Source organism: Gavia stellata, chromosome 6 (assembly GCF_030936135.1).
Source record: "Gavia stellata isolate bGavSte3 chromosome 6, bGavSte3.hap2, whole genome shotgun sequence".
In the NCBI taxonomy this organism is placed as follows: Eukaryota; Metazoa; Chordata; class Aves; order Gaviiformes; family Gaviidae; genus Gavia; species Gavia stellata.
In genome coordinates, this window is record NC_082599.1 from 11207859 (window position 1) to 11223254 (window position 15396).

General features: G+C 39.8%; 1 protein-coding gene across 1 annotated transcript in view; it reads right to left on the bottom strand.

Moving 5' to 3' along the window:
* Positions 1–14588, bottom strand: part of PTPRN2 (protein tyrosine phosphatase receptor type N2) — a 674672-nt gene extending 660084 nt beyond the window's left edge. Inside the window, exon 1 of the mRNA XM_059818647.1 lies at positions 14471–14588. Coding sequence (XP_059674630.1) covers positions 14471–14588 — 118 coding nt within the window. The remainder of the gene's footprint in view (positions 1–14470) is intronic.
* Between the last annotated feature and the right edge of the window lie 808 nt (positions 14589–15396).

Genomic DNA, 15396 nt, shown 5'->3' on the forward strand with positions numbered 1-15396 from the left:
CAAGTGTTGCAGAAACCACAATTCCACAAATGGCACACATCCTTCTAGAACAGCACTGGACCATTGTTCCAAAATGAGACAGAAAGGTAACTGATTATTGAAAAACAAGTCTTTAAAACATGAAATAAAACAAATCCTTGTCCTGTTCCTTTCCAATGCCAAAAGCAAAGAAAGTAGCTGAAGGGCATACCCAAATCCCGCTTACATTCACTTACTCAAAAGTCCATGTAACCTGATTTCAATACCTTTCATGTGCTACCATACAGAACTGCTATCCAGTCTTAAATTGCTGCCTTCTGCTACAAGCAGAAGGCTGAAGTGACGGTATTGCTTAGGTGGGTAGAATGATCCAGCTCAGAAGTCCATAATATTTTAAATGTGCTTTCTGTCTTGATGTAATATCTTTCCATTCACACATTCTCATCTGTACTGAAATCCAAAGTACAATGCAAAGGCATGGGGTTTTTTCTGCTACCACAGTTAGTTATATACTTTCCATGGCTAGGGGAACCCAGCGGGAGTACTTTAATATAGACTAGAGACTGCTAGCTGGAACACAAGTCTAAAAAAAAACATTTAACCTAGTGTATTTTCTGCCCACGGTGGCAGGAAATACTTAGCACTGTATTAGCAGTCTACTAGCAAAAATCCACTTCATTTTGTTTCTTATAAAATATTAGTGTTTCAGGGCCTAATGAGCAAATACTAGCATAAATCTTGATTCACAGTTACTGTGAATATATGTTTTTTTTCTTTTGAGGAAAGTTTGTGTATGTCTGCATCTAAAATATTTGTCCACTTCAGAACTGTTCTATCGTTAGTCAGAATATCCTCAGGACTGTGAGTCTATTGTTCCCACCAGTCTATAGGGGTACCCAGGCATTATTCAGGGGTTTGCTATTTGTGCTTACTCAGTTTGCTCTAGTCAACAGTTTCTTAGGAGCAAACCATACAAAGTGCCATATCAGATTAGAGCAAAATCTGTCCCTGACAGTGATCAGTAGCAAATGCTAAGGGAAAGAGGGTAAGAATGGGGCATACACCATGACACTCACCTTGGTATGACCTTCCCATTTGCCAACCATTTGCCACTGGCAGACAACCCTCAGATCTATCAGGCCTCGAACCAGCCTGGAGGGTTGATCCACCAACAGAGATGTGTCCCTCAGCAGATGCACAGAAAAAGGGAATCATGACTCTATTAATATTTTAAAGCTTCATATGGTGAATGGTAAAATATTACTGCAGGTAAGATTCTTAAAAACAAAAGTCACTATCTGAAATCATCCTTTGCTTCTTTGTACCACTTGACTATTTTTTGATAATTCATTCCACAAATACCATACATGACATTGAAAAAAATTCCTACTGTGAAATCTGGAAAAGATTCAGTCAAGAAGGACACTAAAGCTTTTTATCAAATCTGAAAAATATTACTTTACTGTTGCTACAGTAACATCTTCTTAATAAGCCCTTTAAATTTAAACACTGTCTTAAGAGAGTTCTAGGTCAAGTTAAAAAGCACAGACAAGCTTTTCAGAGGAGTCAAGTTTATATTCAGCATCGGTAAGAATACAACGGAAAAGGTGAACTAAAGTTTTTAGCTATTTCCATAAAGACTTCTCACTTGCTCTGGTCTGTCCTACTTTCTTTCCCCTTAGCCACCCAGTAGTCTCTCTTCTGAGGAGAGAATTCTCAATTGCTCTGAGGGAAAATTCCTAATAATTTTTTATCCTATAGTAAAATATTATCTTCGTTTTTAAAAAAAGCTTAGATTTGCAAAAAGATATATTTGCAGATATAAGTTTGCACCTCCTGAGATGAGACCAAGAATAAAAAGCTATTTCCAGTTTCTTACATATGGAGAATAAATACACATAGATAATATATGAACTGAGAAATTGCAGAGTGAATACAAAAATGATTCGTGAGGCACCTGGGGATTATAACAGGAATTCATAATATTTGCTCTATAACTACATATCTGGTGTTCTCTCACTGATCTTTAACATCCAGAGTTAAAGTCATTCTTCTGGGGAGAGTTGGAAATAGGCATACTGGGGATCATCTTTGGAAAAGGAGAAACAACCTCTTTCAGTTTTCATGCAGTTGTAAAGCATCAGTTATTGGATTTTTGGCACCAATCTGGTTTCAGAGAAATGTTCAGTTAATTTGCATCTTCTCAAATGTAGGTTTTTACAGTCCTTCCCAGATGTCACCAAATAGCTACTCATCAGAGGAGAATGAAAACCAAAGCTTCTAACTCATCCTAAAGTGCTGTGCCATATCAATTTTAAAAAAGTAAATGAAACACACAAAGTATTATTGTTGCAGAAGGCACTCCAAATAGCAGGTTCAAAGTAATCTGAGGAATTCTTATCTAGTTTCATTTTAAAAAACCTGTTCTAATTATCTTATTTGGAAATGCCACAAATTCTTTAAGTAACCCTAGAAATGTACACAGGTGACAGTACTATGAAGTTTGTAATTACGGACTTTTCTAGTGTGTGAAATTTTGATGTTGTTAAGGTGCTCAATTACCAAAGAAATGAGTAAAATAAAAGTCCTGATTCTACAAAAATTCAAGGTATAATCAAAACTGCTGTGACCAGTTTTTTCCCATGCTGAAAGTAAAAGGGGTGAACAGTCCCATTTACTAACTAACAATAGCACTTAGCTATAGTTAGGCACCTGTCTAAGTATTTGCATTGGTAATCCGAACCAAAATTAAACAGACAGACTTAATCATAGCTTCCAGGTAATAAACTATTATAGAAACAGCTCTCCTGTGATTTATGACATGAAAAAACTATCATCATAATACCTTATTCACAAATGAAATGTGACTGAAAATAGATTATGAATAAATATAACATAAAATACTATAGAATGAACCAGTGTTAAGAAACGACATAATGAAATTAATCAATTTCCAACAAAGCTACCAGTTCACTGATTTTTTACTTACAAAGACTAGGAAAAAGAGATGATGTATACTGACTACAACATAACAGAGATTATTATAGTATGCTAACTTCCAGCTTGCCACATTTAAAGGCTATTTATTCCTAACACTCTCTCTCCCCCTTTTTTTCTGTTTTTGTGTTTGCCATCTCTATCAGCATTCATTGCTTTCATTTATACACATTTGTATAACTAATTTCTGAAGCTTTACTTTATAAGAAAGTGATGTATTTTATCTAATGTGTTTTCAGGAAGTGTCGTATCTCAGTCTGTAAATGGTTTGGGGTTTTTTTTGACAAACTGGTATTTAGTTGACATCTGCACAACTGGGAAGGACTTTCCAAAGGTTGCATGGCAATGGTGAAGCTGGTCAAACAGAGTTCTGTTAGCACAGCTGACAAGAACTGAAGGGACTGGAAGGTTAAAAAAAATCCCAGGTATGAATGTGTCTTCACTCAACAGAAACCACAGTAGAAAGGTAGATTCTTCATCTCAAGTCCATACTCATTTTGGAGGATGAAAGCTGACCAAAAATAATCAGTCTCTGGGAAATTTCATTAGGCATTCTGATAATTAGGTTAATCTGACAGTCTGGTGAAGCCAAACCAGGATTACAGGTAGAAAAATGTTATGTGATCTTTTTTTGCACCTATTTCTGTATATAATAGTTGTTTCACTGAACTCTGCATAGAATAGAAGACTTGCTTTCTTTTCATTTGTACATGAACATTGTCTAACACTGAGGAGTGATTCAGGTGTGGCTGGCAAACTACAGAACATTACACCCTCTGTTTTCCAGGGAGTGACAATCGCAAATAAAGTAACGCTCACACCCCATTCTACAGGATCAGAGTTGCAAGATGATACACCACCAAACCATCAAAGCCCATCCTTCAGCAAGAAGATTTCCCTCAGCTGAGAAGAGTTAAGCAGAGTATCTTTGTCAAGTAGCAGGAAATCAAGGGCGCTCCCAAGCCAAGGCTATCTTCCAGACTGCAACAGAGACAAGGGAAAATTGACTAGAAAGAAAATGTTCAAATACTTATTTGCTAATACTCTGTCTTAAATAGAGCTAAACATATGCTATAAAACCAGCTCCAGGCAAGCCCTATTCAAATATTTGATGCCTTAAATCACCTTAAATCCAGGAACCCTGGACTAATATCAGTGACATCAGAAGGAACTGAAACTGCAACAGTTACTTACACTAAACGCAAAAACAACTTCAGGAAACTGGTAAAGCTATTCATAAAAGGCTGTATTTTATATAATTTTGTTGACAACAGAGTCTCCTTGTCAGTGATGAACTTTCATCTGAAAGCAAGATAGTATTATTCTAATACTGGATGGACAAAAAAAAAAGATAACGAATGACAATAAGCCCACCCTGTTAAAGGAGTGTTAGATGGCCAAACGTATGTACACACAAATTCAGATTTTGTCAGCTTCATGCAGAGGCTTAGATGAGGCTCACCCCCCCTTTACATGCACCACTTTTTAATTTAGTGTCTCTGGTATGAACCTCCCTAAACTGCAAGTTAAGAGAAAGAAGCACAACCATGCTCCTTTTAACAACCTGCGTAGCCACCCCATCACTGGGTAGCTGATCATGTCAGAGCTCTTCCCTATCTGCTAAACTATGAAAATAGTTCCATAATCCAAAGATGATAAAGTATTGTTCTAAATTTCTGTCAAGTAATTCTTTAATTAGGAAAGTTTGACAACCGGGTGTGATCAGCTCCTTCATTCAAGCTGAATCATATCCTTCATAAAAGCTGTGTGTTCTACTTTCTAAAATGTCAGCCATTTGACAGCTGTTTATTCTCAAGCCTGTGTGCTGTGTCCATTTCCTCCTCCCTTCTCAGTTATTTACTTTCAGATTATAAACTCATTAGAGCAGGTGTTACTCAGAGAAACAAAAGCAAATGGACAGGAAAAAACCCAAGCCCTCAACTGTAGATCTTTGTCTTGTTGGGCAGCATAAAACTGACCAGATATAGTACTAAAACAACCTTCCCATTCTGCTTTTTAAATGCTATTTGATTACAGCATTATAAATTTTATACTGTTTGGAAGTGTGGGTGATTGCTCCCAAAGAACACGATTGTTTAATTTTTCTGCAGCTCTTAAGATGGAAATTCACGAGATAGCATCAGTTAACTTTGGGTTTTGCTTCAAAATTTCTGTTTTCACCATTACTGCATTGATTTTGAATATGCAATTTTTATAGTCGCCTTTTGTCCTTGGAAATCATCCCCTGCATGTAATGTATCTTGGTAAATTGTAATTATGAGCTGACCTAGTTAACCAAAATAAACCTCCAGATAGGTAGTACTAACAAGAATATTTTAACAACTTTGAAATTTCACTTCATAATTGAGGAAAGGGAAAATTGCAGAATCTGACCCCAGTTTTCAAGGGTAAAAAAATACCCTGACATTTCTTAAATATAGATCAAACAAAAATCAAAAATATAAAAGGAATACCCTGAGCTGAAGAATTTGCAGGGGAGGGTTATCTCTGCCAACTGTGTCGCCAACTCCAAGATGTGTTCATCTACCTAAATGCTTGATGATATTTACCTTGGTATCTTGTCTTCATTAATATCCAGCTATTTCCAGAAAGTCATCACAGATGTATAACTCCCAAATTTCCCTTTTCTCCTCCTTTTCTTTTTTCCTTTAGGACATAAGCAAGAAGTGGGATAGTCACCAGTGACTACAGCCTTCTCCAACAAATGAAGGGAGTTGCTATAATCCACAGGGTCATACCATGAAAGTAAGAAACAGTGTTTAGCTCAGAAGCTGGGATGAGAGGTGAGGCCAGGTCACAGAAGTTAGGTATAATATTTTGCTAGTGTAAGTAAGGCATTGCACCAACTACACACTGAGAACACTGAGTTGTGCTAAAATCTAGAAAAGGAAGGAAGATTTTTGAGTAATGGCTCACTGAAGATATTTGATAGCCTAACATCTATCATATCAGATATCAAATAAAGCTGAAATATAAACAGCAAGTATATAAAATGTTCCACAATCTAAACTAAAATTATAACAATTCATTTTGCCAAGAGAAATACACCATAATGTATACGTTCTTTAAAAAATAGAATAGACATTCACATTCTTTGGTGGTGATTTATCTGCATTGATCAAGGGTTATAATCTTTGATGCCACATTTTTAATTCAGCACTGAAGAGTAAATATAATTTAATGTCTAACTTACAAATCAATTCTGTAAGAAAGGTCAGGTTAGTAGAAGATTATCTTTTATAAGGACACAAGTCAAAGTTTCATGCCATGGAGAGCTCAGGGGCAATAGTAGCATAAACTAACCTTAGCCTCAAACCCATCTCCCTGTTGGCATTTCATGGATACCAGCACTAATGCTAGCACTGTTTTCACTGCTTGTGAGCAAGGCTGTGATTTAGATAATTTTTTTTTGCTTCAGCCAAACCAATACCCTTTACAAAGGCAAGATCAAGCAATCACTGGCAGGAATATCACAAACTTTTGTTATTGCCAAACATTCTGTACTGCAAAGCTGCAGCCTGATAATAGTTGAAAAAACAGACAATTTCTTAACACACAGGCCTGAAGATGAGGCATGACCTTCCAGGTGAAGTAAAGCAGTTGTTTGAAACAATGGCTCTGAGTTTACCTGAATTGTATTAACGAACTAAAAAAGTTGTAGAGAAAAGACATGGTGCAGAGCAGAATATTAACAAGAGAAGAGGTTATAATATCTTTAGCCCTTTTAGGACAGCAACAAACAGAGAGGTAATTATCTCCTGCAGAATAATGAGAACAGAAGATTTCTGTGTGCCAGAAATCCAAAATATCTATCAGTTTTTCAGCATCCAAGACTGATTTTTGTAAGGTATCTTGTAGAATTTGTTGAGGTTCAAACTTGAAAGATCAAAGGTTAATTGGGGGAAAATAAAAATGGGGATTTTACATGTATCCAGATATTTCCTGACTTTTGTTGAACTTTGTAATTTTATTATATGTAGTGTGTGTTTGATCTCAGTTGCATTGTTTTTATGAGGACATCTGGAAGTATATTACATTTTAGGAGGCACACATATCTCTGTGCATTACCTTGTACTTGTTGGCTATGATTTCAAGCTTGTGTAACCACCATTGCATGCTGTTAAGCTATGACTGAAAGAAAAGACCTTACACCCACTACAACCAGCTGTACTTCCTATAAAACTTCTAGTTACTGATTTTTACACATTAAAATAGCTTGTTTTATCAATGTATTAGTTTGAAGCAAAATAGATATGCAATGTTAAGTGCTAACTCTCCATTCAGAGAGACCGTGCATCAACAAACTATGTTTAGTATTTAAGTATGTTTCACTGAAAGAAACTATAGGAAAAAACACAGTAATTTACTAAGCTACTTTACTTCTCAAAAGGAATAAATTCTATAAAGTTAAGCCCTTCTAATCTTTTCAGAAAAAAGTTCCCTAATTTTTTGATGAGCACAGCTGTTCTGAATGGCATACTGTTATTGGGAATGCTATACTGTATTGACGCTATGAAATGGTTGAGACAAAAATAGAGCCCTTCCATCCCCCTCACAAGTAAAGCCCCTAAAACTCACATAAGAAAACTCGGTAATCCTATGTACACATTAAGCTCCATGACCTTCATGCTTTCTCTTGGCTGTCCAAAACTAGTAAGTCTTCATGGTCCCCCTTCCTTCAGCTCTCCAATGCCAGACTCTCCTACCATTTGTCTATCCTGCCTGCAGACCTCCTGTTCATTTCCCTGTTTTTTCCCCTTCACTTGCTCATTCCATTATGCCCATTTCTTCTCTGTCTCATTAAGAGGTCACCTTCATTTGTTTGCAGTTACCAGAGGGTGATTTTCTGAGAGAAATTTTTTTCCAGGACTACTGATATCCTTCAGCCACCTCACTTGTTTCAGCCCCTTATGTGACAAACCTGCCTGACTACTCACAAGGACCTTCCTAAACAGCTTACTTGCAAGACCTGTATATCTCAAACTAATACCTGTGATTTTGAACTTCAGTTTAAGCTGCTTCATTAGTCTCACCTCAATGGGGAGAGACAGGTGAATCACTCTCCAAATGTACTTACCTCTCCCCAAGTTTAACCTGAGCACTTGGTTTTTGAATAGCTAAGGTGCAGTACCTACCACATAGATATTTACAGCCAGATACTCACCTTAGTCTGGGAAACATATTAAGACAATACTAAGTGGAAAGCAATAGCTGCTTTCAGGGAGACATTTATCTGACTTATGCTAGATATGCACAGTTGGGTAAAATTAATTGAAATTTTTAAACTAGATATAGGTTAAAAGGAGCCTAGAGTGATTATCTCAAATAATTACATATAGTTAGATGAATCCCACCCCTTACATTAAGAGAAATAAATCGTTTCTATTCGCAGAGCAGTTTCTCAAAGTCTACATGCATTTCCTGACTCCATTTTTGCCACAGCTTTGGCCTAAATGAATGAATTAATATTTCTATTTTGTGAATCCCTTTTCCTTCTTGTCACCTTGCCTCATTCTCTTTTGCCTCAAACTGGTCCATTGAACATAGTTTTGCTGCTGCATTTGACTGTCTCTTCAATGAGAAAAACTAATTCCACCCAATCTTAAGTTTACATCTTTACAGATCATGTGCAACTCACTAATCTCCATTCCTGATCTCCAATTCCAATAATTTTACTTCTACTAAACATTTCATTTCTCATTCCCTCTTTTAAACATCCACATTCCCAACATGCCTCTATTCCTTGGCATCTCTTCTGATTGTTTCCCTGCAAACATGCTCTTTTTCATCTGCATCTTCACCTGCTTATTCTTCATTTGCAAACATGAAACTGTTTGACCCGCAACAATATTACTTACTGCCTTCCTAGATTTATTAATAATGACCATGCTGAGCCTAACCAAGTATACATTCAGCTCAGCATCCTGTCTTTGACTGAGACTAGCAGTGGACTTTACCTCTTGGATACTTTCCCTCCTTTGACAATTTTATCACCAAAACCAAATTGATCTTTCCTCCAATCTTTATTGAAAGCCCTGCTAAATCTGCCTGTAAACACCAACACAGATTTTAGCAAGGCATTGTAATACTGATTTTGTAAGAATAAGTTCAGAGATTTTATCTAAATTTTAGGCTACAGTGTAAGTGGGATGAGGCCAAAAGAGATTAATTCTCAGGAAGCTGGAATATACACTGCCTTTTGGCTTCCACAGGTCTTCTTATGGATTTGAATACATATGACCGACAGTAATCACCTACATCTGAGCCTGTGTTCTTATGCTCTCTTTCCAGCCAATGGAAATCTGATCGATGCAGGAGACCTCGACATCCTGCTTATCAGTAGGCTCCACTACCTTCAGGGACTGCAGCTGCCCATTTTCTCACTAGTAGCAGTCTCTCCACACTGATGTTTATAAGCATTGCTGTTCACTGTAACAAGGTACACAGGCAACTGCCTATTTGTCATTAGTGTGTCAACATTAACTACCCTTTGCCAGTTTAGCAGAACTGCCCAAATATTCCAGGATCTAACAACTAGGAGTAACCTAATCTCCTCTCAGTAGGCTGACTGACAGCACGGTATGATGATGATGTGGTATAATGAAGTTTTGGGGACCAGTATTATTCATTGCCAGCAAAAAAGGAAGGAAGGCAAGTAGAAGTATTCTCTTTTATTTCACCAAATACAGAGAAATGTTGGGGTACACTCAGGTAGAAAGCAGAAATTAGCTTATATTTCCAAAAACTTGTCCATTTTCTCTCAATCAGTAAATGAAACAAGAAGAAAAAAAATCTCCCTAGAAATCCCATCCTACGAACAACCTTTAGAGCACCCTGCAATGACTTTCTTTTACTGATTGATAGAGAAATAATTCACTTCCTGTCCATTTGAAACTTTCAGCAAAAGCAAGTTAGATAATAAAAAGATATTGTAAACAGTCATGGCATGATGCCAAAAACATTAATGCATATTCTTACCTTTAATTCAGTGGAACTAACAGACATGCCTTGGTATCAAGCTACTTTTAAGTTGCTTTCTAACATAATTGATTACTTAAGAAACATTTCTAGAATATACAAAAATAGTTCTGACAAAGGGAAGCATACAGCTTCCTACATGGAATCCTTTGAGCATATACCATTGTCTTAATTAAATTATTTTGTTGATATATTTATTTGCTAGCATTATATCGCAAATTACATTCCATCATCAATAATTATATCAAATCAACATGATATCAAAATACGTGAGTGCCTACGAGAATTTCCAAATTAATGTAACTGGAAAGTCTGGCAATTTTATCTACTGAACAGAGGGTAACACTGTAATTGCCCTACTTTCTCAGCCACTCCACTACAAGCTTCAACCAGCGTTTTGATCCAAATGCTACTGAAGTCAATAGGAAGGTTGACATTGACTTCGGTGAGCTTCAGCTCACTCAGAATTGCTGCAAGAAGCAAAACGTCAGTCCTCATGGATCTCCAAGACAGTTGACAATGATGGCTGAGAACAACAGTTATGTTAATTTTGTTAGGGTAACATCTATCCAACAAGAACTAAACCAAGATATACTTTTTTGCTATTCCCCACGAAACACCCATAGACACCACTCTGTCACTACTTCCTTTGGATTGTATTTGAAGCACTGACTGAAAAACCAAAGAAATTGTATTTTTTCATCTGTCGTACTCTTTATTTCATTCTCTTGTAACTTAAGAATCAAAACTGGAGAAATGCTTTCCACCAATGGTAAATTAAGTCCCTGCTCTTGTAATTTCTTACTTCTGATCAACTTTAATCACTTGAAACTCCTAACCCATGTCTAAAATATTTTTTCAGCTGTTAAACATGCACACCATACTTTGTGAAAGCCCTACAATTAACATGCAACATTTTTAAAAGTCTTTGAGTAAAGTTTCTATCCTCAATTACATTTAAACCCTAGTGAAATGGAAGACACTGTCTTTTCTCACTGTCAGGAACTCACATCTACAGGTTTAGAAGAACATTTCATGTGTATAAGCTGAAATGTGACCGACTTGTCTTTTTGTTAGTTAGTTAAAAACTAAATTCACAGGCATTTGACTTGCAAAAATTTTACATATGATGATTTGAATACAACTTTGAAAGAACTTTTACATGGTGTATGGAACAACTATTTCCAGAAATTTTCACAGCGTATTAATGTACACATTTAAGAAGAAAATGCAGACCGAAAAATGGGATTGCACACAGCACCAAAGATCAAATTATATTGCAAAATTATACTTGTATTCACTGAAGGTTATAAGCATCATTTTACACATTAGAGGTCAATGCAAAGGCACTGCAGCAAGCACATACTTACTCTCTTTTCTAATACATATGAGGGTGACTTCTGCTGTAAAGTATCAGTATTTTAGGACTAATGAAATAATGTAATTAACAATGTTCACAGTTTACTTTGTTCCAAAGTTACCTACCTCACCCAGCCTATCTAATATGAAAATAAAATACCAGTGCAACTTTCTGAATAATGTACTTAAAAAGCTGTACAACTCCATGAAAATACTTTAATTCTTGGAGCTGCAATTTTTACTGAAGTAAAAGAAGTTCCGTAAGTTAAAATGGACTGTGACTTATAAACAAATAAAGATTTATTTAGAATATTAAACTCCCAGCCCCACTGTTTCATCAAAGACTAATGAACACTACCATGTACTCAGCTGATTTTTTTCTGCAGAAAAGATAAGAATCTCTCTCCTGGGCTAAATCTGGGCAAGAGACAGAGAGAGGAGACGGGTTATACTTTTCCTCATTTGTTCACATTTAAAATGCTACTTGAAACATCAAGAAATGGAAGAATATGTGCTTTTGTTGATACCAGCATCTTATAAAAGCATCTTCCCACAGGAACAATCTACAAAGCTTCATGAATTACATAGGCAGAAGCAGCACAAGTCCAAATCCTTTATCTGAGTTAACTGTAACTTTAAAATTTCCAATTTCTTTAACAAGTTTGTAAGTATGTTACAAAGTAAATAGGTCACCATTTGGAGATGATTACTATATTGGAAAGCACAGCAAAAGCTGACCAAAAAAGAGGAAAAGAATGAAACTAGATGAAAACATCCTATGAAATGGTCATGAACTTCTACTTCTGAACCATCTTTTAGGAAGACTTTTTGAAACACTTAATAGGAACAAATTAATAAAAAACTGTTTTTATAATTACATGGCTTTTAAGGCAGTTTCCAGCACATATTATAGTGGTTTGATAATGCATCTGTGTTCAATTTTCAATTAAAGAAAATGGGACTGTGCACAAGAAGAAACCAAATGAGTATCTTCCACCTATAACCACAAATAATCCCAAAACTCAGATACCTTGTAAAATTACAGTTACATCTCCTGATTATGTCTACAAATTGTAGTCTAAAATCGAACAGAACCTATTATAATAAATAGTCTGAACTCAAGATTAGTGAGGTCTGAAACACTGGTCAATAAAAGAAATAAAGGAAATCTAAGGGAAGAGACAGCTAAAAGTGCTTCGCTTCCAGCAATGCAAACATTTTCCTGCATCTTGTCAAACACAGTAAATCCTTTCCTGTCTTTCAGAGATCTGTAAGATAGCAGTTAGTTCTCTATCCCAGCAAGAAGTAGAAAGGCTCAACCTGGTTTACTGCTATTGAAATATCTCTGAATTATACCTCCCAGACCACTGGATTCACTATGTAAAATTAAGCCTGCTTTTCCCCCATTCCCTTCCACGCAAGGACAGCCTTAACTGTCAGGCACGCATCCTTGCTGAGGCAGAAGCACAGGGAAGCTGCAGGGAAGTGACAAACACACAAACATTGTTTTGTAGCTACAACATGCTGAAAAATATTTTTTGACCCAGACTGATTTGCAATTTATGTTTAGGGAGAGAGAATCAAAATCTGACTAGTTTGAAAGCACAATGTATAGCTTATTGCATCATTAAAGGTAGAAATTACAGCTATTACTTTCAATATTTTTATGCAAGCTTTCTCCTCAGCAGGTTAGGAGAAACAGTCTATATCTATAGCAACCAGGAGAGAGGAGGGAGGGATATATCTAGTCCAAACCATTTCTCCTTAAAACCTTGCATCACTACCTTCACTATAGCAAGTATTTAATAGCTCATTTTTATTGCCACTTGACTGAAGCCTCATTAAAAACATGGTCAGCTGATTTTGATTCCTTCTTAATAAACAGAATGTCAGTGAGGAAGACTGCAGTGATACTTCTGTGAGAGGCTTCCTTTGTTTCTTAAATTCATTTTATTTTTTGTCTTAGAAGATTTCTTAGGGCCAGCTAGTTTAGCTTTCTCTCTCTGATCTCCATAACTACTCTGGGTAGGTATTAAACTGGGAAAAAATACAAAATTCTCCTAGTTATGATCTTCTTGACTTAAAGTGAGTTTCGGAAAGATACTGTAAGTGAAATGAGACTAACCATATTAGTAGAGATCACTGGAGAAAATGCTGGTGAGCATACAGTTATGAGTGTCTCAGTGCAAGGAGAGGACTGCCAGGGAGAGTGGCACGGGAGAATAGCATTGAGCTTAAACACATAGAGTTTGTTTTCAGGATCCCTTCATGTTAGTGTGGGTCATTTTAGCAGGTGGGGGTGTTTATTGCAGACGGTATCTTCTGAAAGAGGAAGGGGTTGGTCAGAGAATGTCTCAACAGAAGAAGGCTGTTAATGGCCTTCACTGGGCAGCACTGGGTATTTTTAGACACCTCTAAAACAGCCTTAACCAGGAGCCAGTGCTGACTTCCACCTCCAGCAGAATGAGTTAGGGGTGGACACCAGCAAAGGCTGGGCTGCATCTGGGGGTTTGTGGCTTGGGGATTTCCTATGGTTTCCAAATACGAGGGCAGTTTTGTGGGTTGAATCCACTAAACTGGGAGGAGGATTAAATATGTGGAGGCTGGATGCATTTTTGGTGACTCCCCACCAGTGGACCTCGACTTTAGGGGCCTCGTGATTGTCTTGGTGGAAGTTTTCAGCATGTGGGGAGACTTGGCGAGACCGGCTCCTCAGAGGTGTCCCCAGAGATCCTGCCGGGACACGCTGCTGGGACAGCTGGGGCCCTGGGCCGGCCTCGGGGTGACCAGGGGATGGCGGGGAGACGGGGGACCCGGGAGGTGTGAGGGGCTGGGAGCCGGTCGTGACGGGCCGGAGGACAGGGACCCTCAGTGGGCAGCCGCGCCATAAGGAGCCGGAGGACGTGGCCCCTCAGCGGGAGCCGGTCGTGAGGGCCCGGAGGACGGGGTCCCTCAGCAGGAGCCGGCCGTGAAGGACCGGAGGACGGGCTCCTCACCGGCAGCCGTGCGGGTGCGGCCGCCGGGGGCCTGTCGAGCTGCCTCTGAGGAAGCTCTCGGGCAGCAGCCGAGGGAGCGAGGGGACGGCGCGGCCCCGCTCCCCGCCAGCCCCACGCCTCCCGCCCCTCGCCCCACTCACCGATCCGCGCCTCGGCGGCGGCTCCGGCGGAGGGCGGTTGGCTGCGCGGGGCGGTGGCGAGGACCTGCAGCAGCGGCGGCAGCAGCAGCGGGAGGACGGAGCCGAGCGCCCCCATCATGCCTGGCCCATCGCAGGCGGCTGTCCCGCTCCCCTGCCCGCCGCCGCCAGCCCTCACTCCATGCCGCCTGCTCGCCCTTCGCCTCCCGCAGCCGCTCCCCGGCTCCGGCGAGCGGCAGCCGCAGCAGATTCAACACCCAGGACAGCGACCAGCGCCGCCTGCCCGCCCCCGAGCCGGCCCCGCCCCGGCCCGGCCCGGCCAGGCCCGCCCGGCAGGCGCGGGGGGGCAGCTCGCTCCCGCTCCGCGGCGCCGCCTCCCCGCTCCCCGCTCCCCCATTCCCGCTCCCCGCCCGCCCGGCCGCGGGGGAGGGCCCTGCCCTCCCTGCCGGGATCGCGGGGTAGCGGCCCCCCCCTCTGGCGCGGTGAGGGCAGGGGCTGTGCCCCGGCCCCGAAACCGTCACTGGCCCTGACGGAGGCTCCGCCTCAGGCGGGCCTCGAGCCTCCGGGCACTGCCCGACCCCTGCGCCGCCGGGCGAGGGGCAGGGGGTATCCTTCCCACCAGAAAGGCTCTTCGCTTGAATCCCCCATTAAGATGGCTGAGAATGGGAAGGGAATTTCTGAATGTGCTGGTTCCACACACCTGTATGTAAAACCAGTTCAGCCCCTGTCAAAGTTGTGTCCTGAAAAATGTGCTGGCTGGGTGGACTCTCCCTGTGGCCTCCTCAGCAGTGGTTTATTTACCAGCGGTTTATCCACATAAAATTACTTGCCATGCTGAAGGATTTTATGAGCCCTCAGGTAAACACCTCCCGCAGCTGAGGTGTGGATGTTTGCCTGGGAGACGTCCACACCAGTGACATGTTTATCCT